The sequence below is a fragment of the Myripristis murdjan genome, chromosome 13 (genome assembly GCF_902150065.1).
Source record: "Myripristis murdjan chromosome 13, fMyrMur1.1, whole genome shotgun sequence".
NCBI lineage: Eukaryota > Metazoa > Chordata > Actinopteri > Holocentriformes > Holocentridae > Myripristis > Myripristis murdjan.
In genome coordinates, this window is record NC_043992.1 from 23,575,896 (window position 1) to 23,600,058 (window position 24,163).

The window sequence follows — 24,163 nt, forward strand, 5'->3', positions numbered from 1 at the left end:
CTGGGAAGAGGAGAACTGGACATGTGCTGTCAGACAATATGCTGATGGCCGTGGGTGCCAGTCTAATCAGGGAAACCCCTGAGATTTATACACAATCTGTCTCGTCTCCCCTTCGCTCTCCTTCATTGCTGATCGTTTTTTGTGTCTTTTCTTTTTTCTTGCTGTCTCTCTCTGTTTTCCTCACTCTCTTTCATCAATCTTTTCCTTTCTCTGTTTTGTGCTGATGGAGCACACTGATAGCTAATACATCCCTCCCACAGAGACACACAGACAGACAGTTAGACAGAGAGCAGAACCACAGACAGTCGAGACAGCCTGCCCTGCTTTGATCAATAAAAACCACTAAGTGCTGCATTTTTTTCTTTTTAGTGAGCAGTACTCAAGAGATGCTTAAAGGAAGCAGTAGCCTTTGCTGCTGTTGCTGCTCTGGGACCATTAACATACTAGACTGAAGAGGAGAAAAGTCAAAATATTAGCCAACATTTCTACAGCTGCCAGTGCATTTGAGAGTGTGCAGCAGCACATTCTTCGGTTAGAAATCAATGGGAAAAGCAGCCAGTGCTGTCAATACGGGGTCCTGGTGGACAGACAAACTTAAGCAGACAGACAGTGCAGCCAGTTTGTAGTAATCAATAAAACGGTCAGAGAGGTGGACAACAAGTCAGCCAGCCAGCCAGAAGTAGGCAAATAGGACAGACAAAATTCTGCGCCCCAACTGTGATGACAGCATGGTGGGTAAGCAGACAGACAGGTAGCTGACAGGCAGTTTCACACTAGAGGGATGGATAAAATGGATGCAAATGCTGTTTCAGTAAAGATAGGATTGTGTGATCTTAACCATTAGCCCGCTTCACTGAATAAAAGAGGTTCAGTTAAACCTTCTGGTTCAGCTGACCTACTGATTTTGCACTTGAATTGGTGCAAAATTTTACATCAATTAAGGTGCAACACCAGTAACTAGTGAGAATCATGAGCAGGTGAGACTTTTATGAATAATCATGGGCACCACTTTGCACAGCAACTACAAGTAGCAACACTTTCTTTAAATGGGTAGATTTGAATTATAATACCATATTTACAGTAGTAGTCCTTTCCAATTTAGTGCAAAGGTGACAGAAACTTTGCAGAGTTCAAGATAAAAATTGTATTATACCTTGAGGGAAAGTTCCTTTGCACCAATTAATGATGTAATAAAATCAAAGAAAATACCATGTAATGGAAAGACCCCAACAGACCCCAAACCTAGATATTCAAAATACAGTTTTTTTTTCATGACTGCATCTGCCTGAGTTTGTCCATGTCTCATTTGCCAAAGGTATTAAAAAGTCAGTGCACATAAAACACTACCCAGATTGTGTGTAGATTAAAAACTGAGCCGCATTTGGTGACACATGAAGGAGAAAAAGACAGAAAATTCCCCCGCCAATCGCTTTTGGCAGCTTGACAAATTTTAATTCCAATCCTACTTAGGTATATTTGCACTTGGGCTTGAATGTGCCCGGGAACACGATCTAGATGCATCTTCTATCGGCATTAAGATTTTAATGCCAAGTTTTAATGGGGCCAGATTGTCTGGTGGAGCCAATGTGAGGCCAGACTGCAACAGCTCATTAGTATGGAGACTGCAGCTCCTCTCGCCTCAACTATTCTCTCTCTCTCTCTCTCATCTTCTCGGGACTGATGATCAATACACTCAGAAACTGCAGAACAGTAGAGAGGTGGCTAATGCTCTATAATTTCTGTTGTATTAGATGGTATATGGTAGAGAGAGACAAGACATGAGAGAGAGCAAGAGAGATAGAGAGAGAGAGAGAAAGAGAGAGGAAATGATGTGACAGAATTATCTAAGTTTCTTTTCAAGCTTGCTACAAGGTGGACAGCTTCTATATGCATGTTTTCTGTAATGAGTTACACTTTATTTCCATTAATCATAGATATAAAGTAACACTGGCTACTGACTTATCTTCCTTGACTAGTTTTAAGTTGTAACTATAACAGGTCTGCACCATAAGCTAGGGCAATGTTTTTGCACCATCTAAATAGTTAAAAAAATTGTGGCAGCAATGATGATTAATGATCAACAATGTGTACTAATTAGTAATCAAAATGATGTGAAGCCTTGAAATAACTGTGTAGATTGTATGTGTGTGTATGTGTGTCAGAGAGAGAGTGTGAATGAATGTAAAAGAGAGAATAGGCCAGAAAGGGAAAGTTTGATGATGTTTTTGTTTCTTTTATTTGATGGGAAACAGGCAGTATGAATATTGATTTTGTGTGACGCTGTGAGCTGAACCTCGATGTTGGCGATTATTGTAAATTGTATATGTACAATTGATGTACTGAATTTCATACTTGTTTATTGATAAGCTTCAAAGCCAACACAAGCAGTGAGCTTGACACTTGCACTCTACTTTGAAGCTAAAAACAAAGAATAAACAGCTTTGGTTGTATTTGTCAATATTGTCCCATCAATACTGCTTGTCCCAGGCCATGGTGACCCAATATCCATGCTCTCCTGATTTCCATTCACAAATATGAGTTTGATAATAAGCAAATCTGTAAATGGGAAGTGAGAGATGCTGTCATTCTCCTAATTTCTATTACAAACCAAGCGAGAAGACTATAGTTGTTGTTTATATTTATATTTTTACTGTGCTAATGATAGAAATGTTCCGCAGAAGTATCCTATAGCTTAGAGAACTGGGTAGCCGACCACGAACTGGGAATATTGTAGATTCAATTGTATACGACAAAGAAAATGTTATTCTCTTATTTTTAGACGTTCAACTTCAGCTCCCCAGAGCAGTGTTAAGTGGCTGCCATGATAACCACTTATCTGGCAACCATGACGAACAAGAGGATGAAACATGACACACACACTGACATGCAGTGTAAGACACCAGCAACACCCTATGTGTTATGTGTACCTGTGTGAGTGATGAGACATTAATGCTGTTGATGGCTTAGAGCTTTCACTGCGTCTCTTATTTCCTTTGCTATTTTCTGCTGCTTATGTTGTCTGCTTTTCTTTATTAGACAGTTCACAACGGCAACAGCCTCCATGGCTTGCTGACTCTCACAACTTCAACATGATTTCTACACGATTCAAAACACTGATTTGCATGCTTCCGGTGTTGTATCTCTTCTAAAAGGATATGTAAGTCTATCTAAACATCAATTCTGAATTTCTGTTGCCTGTGAATACATTTAGGATGACAGTAAAAGCATCCTTGGCTGACTCTGCTGAATACATAAAACAATACATGAAATATCATTAAATGAGGACAGCTGGCAAAACTAACAACACATTCAATCTTTCTCACTGTGTTTACTAAAAACCCAATAAAATCCTTATTTGCTTTAGATGTACAAATGATTATGTAGCTAGGAGTGAGATATTAGCGAGATATAGTGTACTGGACCCCTGCCCAACTGACTGGACTGCCACAACGTATCTCTATACATGTAAAAATCTAAGCTTACAACTTAATAAAGCAAAAGCTTATACAAATAGGCAAAAACGAATTAGTAAGACACAGATATTTGTATTCAAAAAATATTTGCACATTTTCAAAACCATCTTTTAATCCAAGTGACAAATTGACATTCAGTGTGCATAGGTTATCTTCACTCCCACCAATCTCCGTCCCAAATAGGCTTACCATCACTTTCTTACTAAGAGGGTGGCAAAATGGGTGCTGCAAAACGCTTGTGGCTAAGACTTGGCACTTGTAAAAGGGAAGAATGGTGCCGTCATAGTATCAGACAAATGCTGTAATAAAAACCTTGATGTGTTTTATAATGCTTTATTCACTATATAATTCTTTGAAGAGAGCTCTCTGATGAACCCATTTGCACCAAATGGGCTCATTAAATATTCATCATCTTACTCAGGCTAATGTTGGCCTGGGACAGCAAAGAAAGCCAGAGGAACAAAGAGAGAATGAAAGCGGGACAGGCAGATAGGTGGTGTGGTCGCAGCTCGCATTCTGCTCTAAAACTCCTACACTTGATAAGTCAGATTCAGACACTGACCAATGATGAGGTTTTTCAAAGCCTATTCTGAGAAATGCAAACGGCTTATTAGCTACTGTGGAGAAAGTGATAATGAAAGCTACTGGCAATGCTGTGCTGATGTTTGTGCCAGAATGTCTCTACAGTGTAAGGCAGGTTGATATAGCTATCACAATTTAGCACTTTATCCACCTAAAAATGCATTTTACTGAATAAAATATAATGAATGACTTTTCTGAAAAACTTTAAAATAGATTTCTCAGCTAAAAAAAAATTATATTTAAATAGTGCTATTATCCAAAGAGTCATATCTGAACGGCATCTTTGCAGGACTGCAATTAAATGTTCTGACAGCAGAGGGTGCCAAATCTATCTGAGAGGCTGATTAGAAAGGAGCTGAGGAAAATATAAAGGAATATTGAGGCAGAGGGAGAGTGAGAGAAGCAGCAGAAGACAGAGAGAGGGAAAAAAGGTAAAAAGTTGAGACGTGATAGTACTAGCAGAAGGACAGAGAAGAGAAAGTTAGAGACATTGAGACCAAGAGTTTTGAGAGAGAACAGTCTAGTGAGGAGTGTAGACATGATGCATTGATTTCATTAACAGCGTGGCAGGCTGCATTTGAGATGATCAATACACAAGTAGAAGATATCTCCACTAGTGGATAGCACTAGGGGTATGAAAAGACAGAAAGGAAGATGAGGATAGCGAAAAGGAGACGATGAGGAAGAGAGAGATTTCACCAGGTGGGAAAAAGAGTGAGAGAGAGAGCCAGCAAAAGGAAAACAAGTGAAAAGTGAAAAAAAAAAAAACTGAATGGCATAGTGACTGTTGGATTTGATGGGTAGCTTTACCGTCTATCACACACACATACTGTCCACAGAAAAGTAGATGAAGACAGATAATACTCTTCAAGTCCCGGAAGGCATGATCCAGCCTCTACAAGTGAGCGGAGTGCAACAAAGCAGGGTGCAGAAACAGATAACTAGGGTTGTTGCATACAGATAACTGAGTAACTTTGTGAGCTCCTAAAATGTGAAATGGGGAACTGATGTATGTTAATTGCATCCGCCTACGTCAGTCCTGCTGATGAGCAGACTACACACCAACTGCCACTGTTCGCATTCAAAATATTTATCAAACAATTAGTCACAGTCCAGGCATCGAGCAGGAGGAGTATGACTGGGCTAAATTATATATCCTCGCTGTACTAGGGGGGCTGTTTGCCAGACTAAGACTGCAGTTTTATTATGCGAGGCTCCAAGAGGATATCCAACATTTGCTATATTTTTGGGCAATTTGATGTGCTTTTTTATTATATGCTGGACGGGCACACATTTATTTAGCCCTTTTCCCTTGAACAAACTTATTATTGTTTCATTCACTGTTTGCAGTGACTGCCCACTTAACATTAACTACATTAATTAAGCTTATTCAATGGAAGGTTGTAGAGAAGAGTCATTCTACTCTTTTAATTTCACAAATTTTTACACTGGGCAAAAGAGTGTGTATAAAATGCAAATCTCACAGGACACCATGCAAATTCCCCCCAAAAAACATCCATGTTTGTTCATCTTCTGATGAACAACTTTACGATTAAATATAAATCCTAAGGACTATGAGAAAAAAAAGGTAGGGAAGAACTTTACCTCAGCTTTGCGTATGTTTTCTTTGGTGTCCTCTATCTTCAGCTCCAGATCTGCTCTACTCTGTTCTGTGGGGGGCAAACCGTGGCTCTCACAGTCCTCTAGGGACTGACCACAATACACACACACACACACACACACACACACACACACACACACACACACACACACGCATATAAACACAGAAACCCAGGCAGTCACATGCGGTTAGAAATTGTGTGTCTGTTTGTAATGACAACCATGTGGATTGTTCAGTGTTGTGATTCATATTTGCATTCCCCTGTAATGAGTATCATTGTGATGCTAATTATTTGTGTGTGTGAACTTGTATGCATGTGCATAAGGGACAAAAACAGAGATGTACGTGTGTGTGTGTGTGTGTGTGTGAAGCTCACTCTCTTGTAGTGGATGATGTTCTTGTGTTCTCTTGCCACTCTGGTCGCCCATTTCCTGGCTTCCTTGTTCAGACTGTGCTCCTCCGTCGTCCCGGTCTCAGACTCCAGCTGACGACTCTAATGTAGACAAACGCACACACACATACATAGAGAGATGAGTAAACGTTCACAAATGTACCCAGCCACACACATACACACACACAAGTACAGCACATGCACGAGTTGTGTGATCTGCAGAAGCTGTTGATTAAGCTAAATAAAGAACGTGTGAGACAGAAAGATTGTTTCCCCTTACATAATTAATACAGTGTGTGGTGCACAGCTCTATTGTTATCATCTTGGAACAACTTCGGTGCCATTAAAGCCACAAGAGAAAGAGCATGTCTGTGTGTTTGTGTGTGTATGTGGTATCAAGTGAGAAATCAAGGGGTGCATGGCAATGTGCCTGCCTCAGAGTGAATAAGCAAGTGTGTGTTGATGCAAAAACAAATAAAGAACAAGTGTTTGTGAGAATCCACATGGCTTCCCAATAAAAAGTTGAATACCTCTTTGTGATAAATTGCACTGTCTTTCAATAATAAATAAATAAATAAATGAATACAGAAATAAATAAAGAAACAAAAAACAGACAGGGTGGCAGTTGAGCTCAACATACAAACCTTCGTCATGCTTCACACACATAAAAAGTAATGTAAAATGTAAAGGTAAAATAGGCCTGATGGCTGTCTGAAGTGTACCTACTACACTTTTTTTAGTCAATAAAAAGGTATCTTTCTATCTAATTTTACAGATCCGCCCTTTTACACATATAATTCCAAACCGCAGCTTACGTTGTTGGATTTTTTTCTCAAAAGTCTGGTTTCATATTATTATTATTATTATTATTATTATTTTCAGAAATGCACCAGATTTGATCTTTTTATTGTTGTCTCTTAAATAAATGAAGGCTACACAGTGAGGACAATAATGGCACCATCACAGTATTCTGTGGTACCAGGAGATATCAGCACAGGACCAAATCTTCCATTGTGTTCAGACTGTCTCATGAAAAAAAAATTGATGTTCCTAATATTTGCATACTGATGGCAAGAGTTCACAAATTCAGTGTCACCAATGTCCTCACAGACCTGGGAGGCTCCGTAATCTGATAATGAAAGTGTGTTACCTACTCTACAGAACACGTTATTTTAATTGCAAGTTTCCACAGCGTATCATATCTATTAATTATGTGCTGCTTCAGTAACAGCAAGGCATAAATCTGACTAAGTATAGGTGTGAAATGAAGAGTATTACACGGGAGATTTACAGCTTAATTACATTCAAGGCATGGCAGCATCGCAGAGAGTAAAGGCAGGGAGGCAGAAAACTTTGAATGGTGCTTCTAAATTGAAATGCTATGGAGACAGCTAAGGTGTGGCTTGCTAGTTTGCTCAAATCCATAAAAAAGAATATTTCTTTACATTAAACTGGTGCTGGCAACTACAACTCAATGTCAAGAAGAATGAGGAGAAAACATAAACCCTCTATATTATATATCTTGAACTGCTCAGTCTAAATAGACTGTAAATTACACAAATAAATGAACACAGAACAAGAAATTAAACTCTAAAGTAAATGCATGAATAACACATGAAAATGCACACAGAGTGCAGTTATACAGATTAGCAGCTTTTGTGATAGCTGAGGGAAGCAATGTATGTATTATGGGTATAAAGAATGATTCTTTCCAAATTAAGTCTGTTGAAGTTTTGTTTTGATGGCTCTCCTGAGTCTTACCAGACCAACTAGAGGAAAATGTGGAAGTTGGCACTAACATTCCTTCTTTTCTTTGCATGTGATTTTGAAGTGACTTTCTGTGGTGCTATTTCCTTACACAGAGATTCACCACAGGTTTCAGTAAATTAGCCTTTTCTTTGTTGAACGGTCCTAGAAAAATATGCAGCAACCCTAAATTCTTCTGTAATTTTACAGTACTGTTCCTGATAATTTGCCCAGCTGAGCCTATTGCACATCTGTCTGCCCCGCTATGAGGGTTCAAGTCAAGGGGTGTTGTCCTGTTTTGCTTGTTGTAAACTTGTGGGTCTGTAAAGTCCTTTGAGACTGTAAACGGTAGGTTTGGGTTTGGAGTGGTGAAGCCATAGTCCTGCACCATCACTGAATATTTTTATGTTTAACTGCTTCATTATGGCAAATTACTGAAATATAACAGAGGAGGGTTAGTAGTTATGGCCTAGGTTACTGAGCATGTATTACTAAAGGGTTAATATACCATCCGAATTGTTCACACTTTAAAGAAACGTCACAATGATAAACGATAAGAGTCTAAATGAGATCATGGTTACGATCACGGTTCAGTAATAACAACCACTGCAGTAATAACAGTTATTTAGACAACTGCACAGAGCAACCTTGTCATTCCGAAACCACAGAGGTGGGAATGAGCTATGTTGAAGTGTAGTTAACTGTGTCAGTGTTATTTACAGATTGGCTATGAAGTGTGAGTTTTACAGACGGAGGGTGAAGAAAAACAAGCATTATAAAGTGAACAGCAGCTTACAAAGGAGAAAGCAGTATCCACACTCTGAATTCTACTTAGCCTGCACCTGCGATTAAGTTCTAATTAGGATGTCTAGACACTATTTGGCATACGCTTTTGTTTACAACAAGGCATGATTACCCAGCATCACCTGGCCTCCATGCACTTCATTTACATTCAGGATGAAGGTAGATTTTGACTTGGAGAGCGTCAACAGCTTTGCTGCTCTACAACTCAACCATATCTGCTGTCTTTGGTTGAAAGACTTCTGTAACTCCCTTGCAATTTTGTTGACAACTTTACCTTACACCACCTTTCTTGACAGACCTCTTCCTCTAAGGCATCGTGGGATTCATGGATGGGATGTGTTTGCTTAATATTGCCGCATATTGCAAATTGAGCCTACAAAGAAGCCCTTGCTTTTATGTTTAAGGGTTGATGTTAAAACCTAAAGGCTAATGTTTCTGTTTTAGATTGTAGATTTTTTTTTCAATCAATTTCAATTTCAAACGCCTCTGTAGCTGTGCTGAGAATATCTCTAAGTGACATCACTTTATTTGCTTTTAGCTAAACAGAAGTGGAATTACAAAAATACAACTTCAATCAGCATAACAGCACTAAAACCACAATGCAAATCACCAGTGTCTGTTTCAGTGTTCCCACATTTTAGGCTGGATTTTTTTCTATACCTTCAGACAGCATCCTATGCATTTTACACATTATCTGTTAGTCGGTGCAATACACTTTTTAGGTAAGTACAGGGCAGGGTATGTTAACCATTACGCATGCCATATCCTATTTCATTTGACTGAATTTGTTATTTTATCATTACATTTTTAATAATGATAAGTTATTATTTCTTCTTGTTTGTTTTATTTGATGAGAGGACAATAATAGTAATTTTGTAATTAGTGTGTGTGTGGTTGTGTGTGTGTGTGTGTTTATTTGTTAAGAAAGGAAATGAAAATTATTTGCAATATTATGGTCTCAGATAAGATAAAGGATTTGTTACAGTTATTTGCAACACAAGTAACCACCAAGCTGGAAACTGCAGCACTGTGCTTGGCCAAATACCTAAGGCAGCACAATATTTGCAAGCTGCTAGAGACAAGCAGCATCTCCAGTGTCTGATACCATGTTACCATGTTGAGTCAAGCTTGAGTATTCAGTGTACAGGTTATATATATAGTTAACGGAACAACTCACTGTTGGAAAGTTGGTCTTTTCCTTAAACTGGGCCATTTATTCAGTAGGCAGGTGCAGATATTTTTGAAATCAGTGCCACGTGACCAGAAAAAAACGTTAAAAGTTAGAAAACCTACAACAACCAGAATGCACTGCGCAAATAGCACCATCACGTAACAAACTGGGGCAGTGTGTGTGCTAAGCTAGTCTTGAACTGGCTTCATAAGAAACGTGAATTATATGTTTTCACACTGTGACACTGTCATGTTAGCAACAAAATGTCACTACTGCACTTCAGATGGCATCATTTTCCCACTGAAAAAACCCTCCAGTAGAATCTGTAGTTCGCTGGAGCTGGCAGAAGTCCACTGGCTGACAAGAAACACATCATCTGGTGGATTTCTGCCAGCAAATGAACAGGGAGCTCTGGGTGCAGGCAACATGGAGGGAAAGTATACATTGTTCATTTGCATCTACTACCCATATTGTAATGATACAAAGTTGGTTGTCAATCAGCAAAGTATTCCTTTTAACTCAACAAAAATGAACAACTCATTCAACACTGCCCTACCTCTTCAAGTAGGGGGTTTGAAAGTGAGATGTCTTTCTTTATGAAGGTATAACACAACATATTTATTTAGCCTCCACAGAATTAAGTATATGGGAATGGCTGGCAGTGCTTCTGTGACTCACTGTAGCCTGTACTTTGATAATTTACAGAGGCCGTTTGTCTCATTGCATATTCATATGGATTGAGAAAGCTCAGCTTGTTCACTGTATGCTTGTGATTGAGTGTGTGTGTGGGAAGGGGAAAGGCGACTAGCCAGACAATGTAAGTGCTTTTTACCATGTTCAGTGGGCTTTCATGGGAAACTCAGAGGAGGTTCAATTTACTACTAATCAAACTCATGAATGATTTGTTCAAAATGATTTGTTAGTTGTTCCCAGCACTGGTCTTTGTTGTCGGTCCAGATCCTTTTCCCAACAAGACAAGGCAGTCCTTCAGTTTGCTGCCACATAACGTCATGTAAGTTTGACATATTTTGCTGCTGTAGCATCCAAGCTGTGGAACACCCTCTAAATGTCAGATAAACAAACTGTACAAAAAATTTTAAACAGTCACAATGTATAGACAATGTGTCTAAAAATTGCTGCACTTTCTTCCTGTCTGATTAGACGGTTATTGAATCTACAATCTATCACTATTCCAAGCATTCAAAATGCCAGTGAAAATGAATTTGCACCAGAAAACAAATCACTTGAAGTGCACATTGATGTGCTAACAGTTACAAATCAGAAAATTATTTCTCGATTACTTAATCAGTGAAGTCTTAGCTTTCTTCTTTTCCCAGCATTGTGAGGGTAGGTAGGACTCATAAATCAACTCTTAAAATAACCAAGATCATAGAAACAGGGGGCATTTTCACTTTAAGGACCATTAAATATTGCCATTAAAATTGCCAGTTATTTTCCAGAGCTGTTATTTCCTAATAATTCCTTAGAAAGGAGTGGATATGTAACTGTTTATGTCTTCGGAAGATTCCTGGAATACACCATGACATTATGTACTAATTATAGGAAAAATGGAGCATTTGGTGGAGTTAAGTTTCTGGTTAATTATTTAGAACTTTCCCAGAAACAACCATGGAATTATGAAGTAGATACATAGAAATTGGAAGAAGTCAGTCTGTCAGAATTGAGGAAATATTCCTGGAGACCTGCAAAATTATGAAACACTAATTAGAAAAGAGGTTGATATGGGAACCTTTGTATTGTTATTCACTTCTGAAGGAATTAAAGGAAGAATTACTTTTCAGTGTTGTTCAATTATGTACTTATGTGTATTTTATAACCTTATAGGAAGTCTTAAAATATTTTTGACTGTTAAGCTGACATGTTGATCGTTGGTCAAAATATCCCGCAGGCTATGCTGCAGTGGAGTGTTGGGTCGTTTGCTACAGAGCGCAGCTACACACATGGTCCATCATCCTCACCCACACAGTTTAACTGACACTGTTGTGTGTTACTGCGTTTTAAGTTTGTCCCTGCTAGTTTATGGCCATGCCCCTTCTGTGCTATATGATCCCATCTAACTGTCAGAACAAACTGTCTCTACTAAAGATGATGGCATATTTACGTCTACGCCCATCTCCTCCTTTCTCACCATGCGTTGAAACTTTTTTAAGTATAGTTAAACTGGCAATGCATTCTCATGTGGTTTTTGAAGTTGGTCAGGGAAAACATGGTGTATGCAGCTAATGCGCCAAGAGTACAGGCACATAACATTGTAGTATTATATAAATAATAATAACATTGCTGCAGTTAAACTAAGAATCTCCACAGGTGGAAACTGAAAAATATGATAAGCTGAAGTCGAACTGGCCATTGGAAAAAAAACCCAAAACAATTATAACGGGGGGAAAAGAGGTGCTAATTGGTGAAACAATGAAAAAGACAAAATATGAATGGCAGCATTGGTTCACAACACAGAACCATTTGATGAAAGTATGTGACAGTGGAGTGGGGCAAACACCACCCTTGTTCCAACATTAGCAAGTGTTTTGGGAGGTGAACTCCCAAAACACCCCTATGTCAATATTCATTGCAAAAACATTCAGATTTCATAAAAATAATCAAAAACAAGGTGATTCTGTTGCATAATGCTGCACTACAACATTTTTGTGGAGACTGTGAATGTGGACTTGCACTGAGCAGCACCATATGTGACAGATTGGAGTGTGGGCTGCACAGTGAAATTATTCAAAAGCACTCACTGAACAGACTGTAGCCAATTAAAGTGTAGAAAAGGCTATAAAGATCGCTAAGTCAGTGGAGACAGTAGCTAGGAAAGCCCCCTGGGCAAATGAAGGTGTCCCGCACCAGTGTTAGTGTAAAGACTTAGACTACAGAAGCTGAACAATATTTTACAAACAAAAAGACTCCATTAAAAAGCAAAGCACAAAGTAAAACAGTGACCAAAACAGAAACAAAGAGAAACATAAATAAACTAAACATTAACAGGAAGAACAAAATGAGTACAAGTCTAATGATAAAGACTCCATATCCTGCATGTGTCCCTTTCAGATAATGGTGATGGATACTGGATGACACCACTATCACAGGACTAAGCTGTGTGGATGCAAGATGATACATGGCACACATGTGTCTCTGGTGTCAGAAACTGTTTACAGGCGACCAAGCCACCACGACCGCCTACACTGGCAGCTTGTGGCAGTGCAGGGAGGCGGCGATGTGTCATTGGAGGGTAACAAGCAGTCAAGGACTCCCTCACTGTAAAAAATGCAAGGAAACCATCCAGCTTTGCCAGGGTGCAGATGGCTGGACAAGAAGTGTTTCTAGTCTGTGATGAAGATTCAGGCTCAACACAGGAGATCTTGAAAAAGAATTCAAAAGCATTCAGTGAAGAACTTGGCAATGTGACAAATATTGTTACGCTGCCTGTCAAACCAGCGAGCAAGCTGAAATGCCTTTCAAGCGAGACCTGTATGCCATCAAATCTAAAATATAAGCAGGCCTAGAGAGGCTGCTGCAAAGTGGAGTGTTAGAACCAGTGAGCACAATCGAATGGACCACTGCAACTGTCCCAGTTAAGAAGAAGGAATTTCAGTGATCTGTGGGGATTTTAACGTCACAGTTAAAAGATACCATATATGTTTTTTCCTACTGCCACTGTTGCCCATGACGTCTGAACCTACCAAAAAGTTTTTGCCACAGGCTGGTACTGCCTGTGCTACTGCAGAAATGCTTTCCTTACCAGGACATCATTAAGTTCCCACTGTTTCCAAAAAATTCCTTACAAAGCAGGTTCGAGAAATACTGCAGCCATTACTATGTTTAATTTGAGTTCATGTATTGCTTTTTTTCTGCATTTCTGCTTTATTTGATAGTGACAGTAGAGAGAGAAAGGAAAGGCAGGGGAGAGAGAGAGGGTGACATGTAGTGAGCTACATGGGCACCATTATGTACTGGTTGATTATTGTAGCTGTGTTTTTCCCTGTTCCGTACAGGGAAAATTTATTTGAAATAAGTCGCAAAATAATAAAAATGTCACTTTAAATTACATGTGTGCACTGTCCAGCAAAAGCCTTGCATGTCCAATTTTGGTGGATTTCATGTTTCAGCTCAATTAGAGGATTTAGCTACAGTAGCTCTGTGCAAGCAGAAAGTTCTACAACCCTTGGGTTCATGAAAGCTTTTGAAAATGAATCAGATGAACTGACAAAGCTAAAAATCAAGCTAAAAGAGGACAGAAATTAACTGGTAAATGTACAGTACTATATCTCTTTAAATTGCACAAAGTATATAGAAATTTGTCAGAAAATAAACAGTGCTATGTTTCAGTGAGGCTGTGTGTATAAGGATGGCAGTTCATCAATATGCAGCTGTGCTCCATCTCTGTAGCCAGCAACTCAAGTTTCAGGGGAACAGCCTTTTGGTCAGCCAAGTTTGCCAAGTCTTTAGTGGGACACTGCTGCCAAAGCTGCCAACACTGAGCCAGGACATTTGCGAGTGTATGTTATACTTCACAGGGTGTTTTGTCCAATGGTCAATCTTTTAGATCAACAGGCAACAATGATTTATGTCTTCCTGTAAATTTAGAAATTATAGGTAAGTTACAGATGAAACAAATACCAAAAATAACTTTGTCCTCTAATTTCCATGTGGTTGAACTGTTTACTGGCTAGTCAATTGATCTCTAACTTTATTCTTCCAATAAATAGTTAACATTTTTACAGGTCCTTTCAGGAAATCTCAAACTGCCCTCTTTCATTTTCTATGGAACTGCTTCATGACTTCACGTTTCTTTTAACTTCCTTAAGAAATGACTAGGCAAGGTGTAAAACATTATTCCAATGTATTAACCAGTGGATTAAACTATGGAAAAATATATAAGCTTACAGTACCACTGTGCAGGTGATGAAAATCTTGATGAAAATCTCTCTAATAAATAGCGTACTTAAAGTTGCACCACTTTTTAAGGAAGTAACACAACGGGTATGTCCAACAGTTAAAAGTACCCTCTCTAACCTTAAACCTAACTTTTATTTTATTATTAAAACTAAAGGTTTTGTCAAGGTTTTGCTTGGTGATACCTGAACAATGAATGAAACATTTCCTCTATGTGGAAGTTACCTGACGGATCTGACAAAATACACAAAGACGTCGATAGACAGACAGATAGATAGATAGATAGATAGATAGATAGATAGATAGATAGATAGAAAGATAGACAGATGGACAAGGTTTTTTGCAGGACATCCACAATACAAGAATGGAGTTAGCCCCTGGTTTTGTGCCAGGGTTGAAGGTTGGATGCTAACAACGGTTAAGACTACCTGTGCCAGGGTCATTCTCATGGCACTGACGGGCGACGGCTCAATGTCCACCAACTGCTGCACCGAGCTCAGAGTCTGGCACACACACATACACACAGACGAGCGCCCGGGCACCCGCACACACCCAAGAGCAGCAGTGCAAGCACACAGACACACAAACACAAGGAGGGTTAATGGAAAGAAGTTCAGGGAAAAAGTGTTAGCAAATATTAGGGACACACAGGGAAGGAATAACACATCCTTGTATAGAGAAATGTTAGAATAATAGATTATAGAGCGGGAAAAACAAACCGGTAGAACACAAATAAAGACAGAATGATAGAGAGAGAAAGAAAGAAAGTATGCTGGAAAATTAAAACAGCACATTTGCACGTACACAGGAGAAACAGACTACATGTACATAAACATCTATAGAGAGGAATTAGGGCCTGTGTCCACTGGGACAGATTTCCTCTTATGCTAGCATCGCTTGACAGCTCCCTGGAGGGGAAACAGCATGACTCCCACTGTTGCTATATGATCACAGAGACCCTGACTGATCGTCTACAAGCTGAAATATTTTTAACGTTCAGCCACCAGCTGATTTGGAGACATTTTGGGCTCAGCTTGCATAAATGATAAAACAAAGCTAGCAATACAAACAGAGGTTCCCAGTGGACACAACCTTTGGTGTTATAATGATTAATAGAACACACACAGAAGATTCATGCTGTGATCGTGCTGTCAGCAGAAACTACTTTAATTGGATAAATCAATCCTGAATTGTGAACATTAAAAATAACATTCTCCGTAAGCCTCAAACATGGGAGCCGTAGTTATATAGAAAGTGAGAGGGATTAGAGCCTTAGAAGTCTTGTTTCTAGCCTTGGGAGCAAGTTGCTAAGCTTTGCAAATTTTAATTGAAAGCACTAAAATAATAAGGAGATCTTAAAGCTATTAATTAGAGCTGTTAATTCTACTGATGTCTCAAACTTACTGAGTTCTTCCGCAAAATTTGGTTCTGAGCATGAAATACTGTACGGTGTTGGAGCAGAGAGCTGAAGTAGATGGGGTAAAGCCTACCTGCGACAGTTTGACTCAAGAAGAGTACTGCTGTTTGTGTTTCTGTTTGTATGTGTGTGTGTGTGTGTGAGAGAGAGAGAGTCAGAGTGAGAGAGTGAGTGTGTGTGTATAAATGTTAATATACAGATACAACAATTTAGAAACAAAGTGCTCTAGCGCAGCTGTGCTGGTGTGTGTATCTGAGTGTGTGCAGGTATGCTTGTCTCACCGTGTCACATTCACTGGGCTGGAACTGGAAGTCATGTGCTTTGTGAAAAACCGGGTTCTCCTGCATGAACAACTGCTGGTTGAACTCCTGTATTACCTGAGACACACACACACACACACACACACACACACACACACACAGACAAATGGATACACTTAAGTAGATTACAAAAATCCAAGGCTTTCCAACATCTTAATAGCCTAGGCTAATAGTTGTTTTTACTTACTGGATTTGTGTCACATTGTTTAAAAACACTGTGTCTCTACTTTCGTGCTTGGGCTTCTTAGAAACATCTTGTTAGCATTCTGTCATTCCTTACTTTGAAATGGTTTTGGTTAAAACACTGAATGTAAACAATGTCTCCAAAAGCCATTCCTAGACAAACTGCAAGAAAAATGATGACGCTTTTCCCCCTGTTGAGGTGATGAAAACTAGCCACCCCAAACTCTAAAGCGCCACAGGATCCCATTCATGTCTTCAAAGAGACACATGAACCTTTTGGAAAAATAAGCTCTTTGATTAGCTTATTGTGCTGATAAGACTGAAGTGAGAGTTGGCAAATATGTTAAAAATGCATATTCTGTGAAATATCTGTCATATGACCAGCATATACTCATAAAAACATGAATAAAAACTAATTCATAAACACAAAATTCTGTCGGTCTTGCTATGTCTGTCTCACCCTGGTGGATTTGTCCAACAGGAACTGGAAGGTGGTGTGTGAGGCCTGTGAGGCCTCCAGCTCGGTGCGACACAACGCTACTAGGTAGTCTTTCACATGCTCATATATCCCGCCATCCAAGGCCTAGAGAACAGAGGGAGAATAAAATCAGGCATGAACAGAAAAACGTAATTCACTGCATTTCCTTAAAAAAATACCCGGAACATTCAAAATACCTAGTAGAAATGTTTTGCATCATTCCATTTATAGCTTAATATGTTTACATATTGCCTGTCCTGGTGTAAATAAGCCAATACGTAATACCATATGTACTTTTGGTTGTGGGAACCTGTTTTTGGATGTGTATGTTATTTTTTTTTTTAGATGGGGCTAAATAAGCCTACATGCGTATTTTTATCAATCTAAAAATACAGAGAGAAGTACTTTTTGTTATATATTTAATGGGATGTCAGTGCTTATTTGTATATACAGTATATGAATTGTGTCTTCTTAGTATTAAATCAATCGTTTATAATAATAATATTAACGATAATTGGGGAACAGACATCAAGAAACAGACAAACATGACAAGAGGTGGAAGAGCACATAAGTACAGACAGCTACTTACTGCTGACTTTAAAGGACTTAAAAGCCTTAGGACCAAACTCTACATCGAATAATACTGCAATAGCGATCATACAATTTTATGAATTAAACTGAACTGAGAGAGAGAGAGGGGGCGCTCGAGAAAGAGAGAGAACAGGGGCAACACAAAGAATGAAAGGGAGGAGTGAGATGGCAGAAGGTCAAAGGAAGGACAGAAACCGAGCAGGTGTTTTAATTTGCTAGTTCTTATCATTAGGGCTTCTAATCTACAGAGATAAAGACATTTTAATGAAGTGTGGAGTCCAAATGAACAGTCTTTCTATGGAGAGTTGGGGCTGTGCTGCCAAACTGCAGACCGCTTTGCCAACAGATCAGACAGAGAAGAGGAGGAGGAGAGAGAGAGAGAGGGAAAGTGAGAGAGGGAGAGAGAGAGAGAGAGAGAGAGAGAGAGAAGGGAGGGGGGCAGACGAGCACTTTGAAAGCAAATAAAAGGTACTGGTGGGTGCGAGCAAGAGGCAGGGGGGTGGATAGAGAGAAAAATAAGGGGAAGCAAGATGTGTGTGTATGCATGAGTGCGCGTGTGTGTGTGTGTGTGCGTGTGTGTGTGTGTGTGTAGTGTTCTTTGGATAGCGTTCTCACAGCTGCAGGGGAAGGTGAAGGGGTTCAGATTCCAACTCAACAAAACACACACAGACCACAGACACTCTCTCAAATACTCAGACGCACACACACACACACACACACACACACACACATACACACACACACTCTCCTCTGGCCAAAGAACTTTATAAAGCTAACACTCTCGGGAACCTACATGCTCTCTCTGCTGGCCAAATGATGTTTGAGGCCAAGTCCAAAAACCTCACACAAATACCTACACACTCACAAACACACACAGTCACACAGGCACACACACACACACACACACACACACACACACACACACACACAGATACAAAAACATGTATTTCAATATGCTCACACACCCCAATCCCAAACTCTCTTGGAAAAACAAGGTTTAAAGTACAATGATTGCACAACTGCACTCACACATATGCACACACACACACACACACACACACACACACACACACACACATTCTCACACAAACACACACAAACACATATACTCTTATAAAACAATGGCATATTGACAAGGAAATTATGTCATTAAGGGTGGGTCGCTGGCTGACTGGCCTCTAAATGTTCCCTCATCACTCTGTTCCTTTCCTCTTCCCCCTTTATTTTCCTCTCTTCCTCCCCTCCCTCCCTCTACCCGTCCATTTTCGGTAGTGTTTAAATGGAGTGAGTCAGTATCCAGAAAAAGCCCCTTGTCCCTGTATTACCCTCCGTGTGTGTGTGTGTATGTGTGCGCGTGTGTGTGCGTATGTGTGTAGAATAACTGTATGACATAAATACTGTAGACCAGAGCAGACATGGCTGCAGAGGTAAGAAAGTGCATGTGTGTCAGTGAGTGTGTGTGTGTGCGCCCTTCTGAGGATTTTATGTATGCACAGAAATAACGGTACCACTTTCTAACAACAGAGGGAGATGTGGAGCAATAAAATTCTTCCACTGCCTTTTCCCTCTAACTGTGGCTTTAAAAAGGGCAACAGCACTCAATACACAGTAAATTCCTGCAACCTAAGTCAGTCCGATCAATATTTATGATTATGAACAACTCTCCTCTCTCCTCTTATAGATCTAATTGAGCTTCATATTTTAACTATACAATCAGTTTTGAACAAGAAATACCCTTAATGAGTATTGCAGCTTTAAAATTTAAAACATGAAAATGGTTGAGAAAAGAAAGTCCTGACATAGATATATTGGGACAAATACAAGTATGGAGAAAAAAAAAAAACAAAATCAGGTAATTTTGAGGGGTTTGAAATAAAATGGGCTAAATGGCTTTGCTTTATGTGATCATATATTCTGATGGAATAAAAAATTATTCTCATACACTGTATAAAATATTGTAGCAAAACAAAACAGATTTTCTGTTAACTATGAGACATTGTACATAAAATACATACATAAAAAATGTTTATCTATGTAAGTAAAGCAAACTGTCACTGATTTTCAGTAAGTGATAATAACAAAAGCACTAAAGAAAATGTATCCTAACACCCAGATTATCTTTTTACATATTTTTCAATTCATTGTTTTCCATTTTGACATTAGAGTCTGGGGCACAGAAAAGGTCTTGATTCTGACCAAAGAAAGGTAATAGATTTTCACTTCTGCAGGATGAACCCTCAGCAACATATCTCAACAGTAAAATTTAGTATTATGAACTCCAGTTCATAGTCCTTCAAAATGCCACAGCGTGGCCATAGCCAATGATCTATGCCCATGTCAGCGCACCACACTGACAGGATATGCATGCTATTTCATGGGATTACTATAAATATAGCTGAATGTGAACACACTGCAAGAGAAGCAGTGATGACTTCAGAAGTCTGAGCTGGAAAGAGGCTTCAAAAAGTCTGCATTACATCTGTCTTATGGTCCTTGTGGTTTTACAGGGCTTATATTTTGACTCTGCACTCACCTTTTATGTGATATGGACTGCATTTTTGCTAATGTGTGCTGTTGTTGTTTGCCTGCTTCTGTGCATGATGCTGCTTTCTTCAGTGGTTCTTTTGATATATCCCAGAGGAAGCAGATTTTGGTTATTCTTTTGGATTGCTGTTACCACTGCAGTTCAGGTTATGACCTGTACGCACTACAAATAAAACTGGGTAGGAAGGAGAGACAGAGCGAGCAGATTGGTCCCCTCTAGCACTGTCCCTCGTTCGCTCTGTGTTTGTGTGGGTATGCATTTGTGTATGTGCATATTGGCCTGCAGTTCTGTCCTTCTGTCACAAGGACCCTCTATCTATTATTCAGGATGGCCTTGTAGTATAGATGCTCATAATAAGCCTGAGGCAGAGACTGACAGAAATGGAGAAAGAAAGAAACAGAGGGAAAGGGAAGGACAGTGACAGTTATAAAGATAGAGAGAACGAGAGAGAAATACAGCAGAAAAGGGAATAAGACATGGAAAGAGAGCAAAGGAGATTGAAAGAGAGACAGAGGCAGGATAATTAATATGGTATCTGCAGAGTCTTAGAAAAGCTAATAAGCTTTTCCATAAAATTTTCTAATTGAATATACATGATCTAGTACATTATGTTAGCATTTACTTCTATTGTTCAGACAGACAAGGCAACTGAAGGAAGCAAAATTACTGGTGCAAAATCATCTTTCTATGTATGATCTAACTCTGTGTGTAAGTGTGTGGGTGTGTTTCTAAGTGCCTCATCAGAGTCATTGGCTGAGTTTGTCAGAATAAACAACACACCAGACATGATGGTGATGATGACGATGTGTTTGCGAGAGAAAGGCAGAGATGTTTGTATGTAAAATGATGATTTCATCACCACAACATGACCAAGTTGTTCACCACATTAGCTGAGATTTTTCTGTCAGTCTAGAGGGCAGAATGTCATTGTGTTTGTGTGTGTGTATGAATCTGCAGCGTGAGTGTCAGTCTAGAGGGCAGACTGTAATTGTGTTTGTTTGGTGGGATACAGAGAGCAAGAGAGAGGGAGAGAGAGAGAGAGAGAGAGAGAAAGAGAGAGAGAGGGAGAGAGGGAGAGAGAGAGCGTGAGAAGCAGAAGCAGGGAGAGTGATTGAGAGACAGATGAAGAAGATGGTAAGCTGGATGAGAAGAAAAAGAGACAGAGAAAGAAGGGATACAAATCTACAGTTTACTGTATTGCAAGTGTATGCATGTGTGTGTGTGTGTGTGTGTGTGTGTGTGTGTTCACCCAGCTGTAGCAGCACCTGTGCTGTCAGTGCCATTTACATCATAAAAAACAGTGACAAAACGCTGTCAAAAAGCACTGATGGTGAGTTTGCACCAGCAACAACTGCAGATAACAGCTATTAGCAGACAAGTGAAAAGTAGCACGCTGGTAGTTACAAGCTTGCCATGTGGGAGCACATGGGTGGATAATGAAGTACACGAATAAATTAGCTGCAGGGATGTTCTTATATACACTCATTGTCCTTTCATTTGTTGTTATGGTGAAAGCAACACAAAGCTGTGAAAGCTCGCTCTCAAGCAAAAGGAAACCTTAATTTGATGTAGTCAAATTAATGGGCCAACAATATGAAATTACAATGATGAAGTGGTGGGAAAAAGAAAAAAAATAGATTACCAAAAGCCACCAGATTCTGTACACGGTAGCAAACGGGGGAAAAAAATCCATGTCAGGTATGTAATTAATGTCTTAATTCATTAAAAACAAAAATTTGTTACCACTACAAACAATTTGTGAAGCGATGTGAAAAAACAATAACAGTGAACAAACCAATACTAATAACGGCCAACAAAACTTCAGCAGCATACGTTAAGATTAAGATATAAAATCTAAAATGCGTACATCTCCACCCACTTAAAATGAACTCAGCGGCCCATGAACACTAATGACCAAAGGTAAGATGACTTGCAAAAGAGAAAATTGCTGATAAGATTGCAGTGATGTTGATAGGTTTTCAATGTCAGGAGTGACCAGGACCCACGGGTGGTCATTAAAGCGGGTCCCAGAGAAACTGAGCGGGTCCCCAATAAAATTTGTGTTTTTGGCAAATCCTTGTGTTAAGCACGTGTTTATATGGTTAAAACTATGGTTGTAGTCATGTATGTGTAGAAAAGGTATCTGAAAATTAATAACAATAGCAAATTTTCAGCCTTGATTGTTGTAATGAAATCTGTGCAGCAAGCTTGTTGCTGCAAAAGTAGCATGACGAAATGACTGAACACGGGATCGGTGAGTGGTGTTTTTTTTTTTTTTTTGACAGCAACACAGAATTGTTATTCACAATGTAGCATTATCAGGAAAAAATAGGTTGCATCATCTGGATACATGGATAGTGAATTTAAGGCGTCCTTTTGGATTTTAATGCATCAGAAATGCAGGACGCATTCCTAACAACATCACTGTGAACGTATGAAAACTCTACATCCTGCTACCATACTAATGAAAAAAATTTGACCTTATGCACCTTGCTACAATAAGTACAAGTTAAAATACATGCATAGGACAAACTAATGTGTCAAAAACTGGTGAACTTGGCATAAACCTGCCGACACCAAAAACACAACCAGTAAAAATTCACACAAAAACCTGATAAGGAAAAATGTTCCAAACAATAGCACAGACAAAATAAAAAAAGTTGTAAAAGAAACAGTTACTCTCAATTCAGCAGACCTAGAAAATGTCTGATCCATTATTTGCTTGCAACAAAACTTGAAAGCATACAGAAGATGATGTAACATCACTGACACAGCCACCTCATTTGCATGCATCCTTTGACGACCTTTCACTTTCACTCAGAAGTTGTTCTATCTACCCCATGTTTTTTTTAAAAAGGACAAACCAGCCCAAACCAAACTCACATTATCTTCTGCCTGGGGCCTCTGTACCATTCAGTTAATACTGTGTTAATGCTAATTTTATGTCAGCCAGTCATTTGGTAAGACTCTTTTTTCCCCCCCGAAAAAACATGTTTTTTAAAATTTGTAAAGCTCATCTTGGATGTCAATGCAGTGACTCCCTTCCAAATCTTGCATCCTGGGAGGAAAAACTATTTCTCATGTGTTTTTTTTCCCCTAAATTACTCAGCTCATAGTGAAAGGAGGCTTGACTTTATGGATTCATACAGTGCACAGAGTTTTAATCCTACAGCGAGCTTTAATTCAATGTAGGGCACTTCGGGACACGAAAATATTCCCCCCATCCTGGAAAATTGCTCTGGTTATTTTCAGAATGTTTATTAAGTATACGTTTGTTGCCAGTGGTGTAGTGTATGAAAATGTCTTCTTGGCATTACAAACGAATGTCTCTGTGGCCCTTTTTCTAATTTTTAACTGAAAGTATTAAACACCTAAGAGTGGGCTGTGAATCCAAGATTTTAGATGGATTTCTCTTACAACTCACATCCTATATATTTTGTAATCTATCTTCATTTATCAAAACCATCTATCCAGTCTTCTCTACATACCTGTATGCAGTGCAGTAGATCTGTATGGTAGTAGCGGTCGTGATGAGCATTAGCGGCAGCTAGCGTGAGCAGGTAGTCATTCCTGGCCTGGGTCGCCTTGGAGTTACAGTCACTCCTTTTAGCTTTCAACTGGAGGGAGAGAAAGAAAGATGCAAGTTAAAATATAATAATACTGCATTACCAGGTTGGGAATTTTCAGGGAAATGAGCTTTTTGTCTTTCTTACTGTGACTCAGACAAGAGGACAAGACACCACCAGTGCATCTAGTACAAATGTAAAGATGGGCTATGTGCTAATAAGGTTACCACAATACTAGGATGTCTATGGAAGCTGCTAGCCTTGCTCTTGTAGAATGAGGAAAATAATCTCTAAGGGCCAGATTTACATATATGAAATCTGCAGTACACTTTGCTTTGCACTTTTCAGGAAATTTGTGGTC

At 39.3% G+C, this 24,163-nt stretch overlaps 1 protein-coding gene across 1 annotated transcript in view; it reads right to left on the reverse strand.

The window, feature by feature from the left end:
- The window catches only part of fchsd2 (FCH and double SH3 domains 2), an 82,001-nt gene that overhangs the window by 11,087 nt on the left and 46,751 nt on the right, over positions 1-24,163 (reverse strand). Inside the window, exons 8-12 of the mRNA XM_030067682.1 lie at positions 23,725-23,853; positions 17,083-17,205; positions 16,401-16,496; positions 6,053-6,169; positions 5,661-5,765 (exon numbers count right to left, since the gene is read on the reverse strand). Of these exons, the coding sequence (XP_029923542.1) occupies positions 5,661-5,765; positions 6,053-6,169; positions 16,401-16,496; positions 17,083-17,205; positions 23,725-23,853 (570 nt within the window). The remainder of the gene's footprint in view (positions 1-5,660; positions 5,766-6,052; positions 6,170-16,400; positions 16,497-17,082; positions 17,206-23,724; positions 23,854-24,163) is intronic.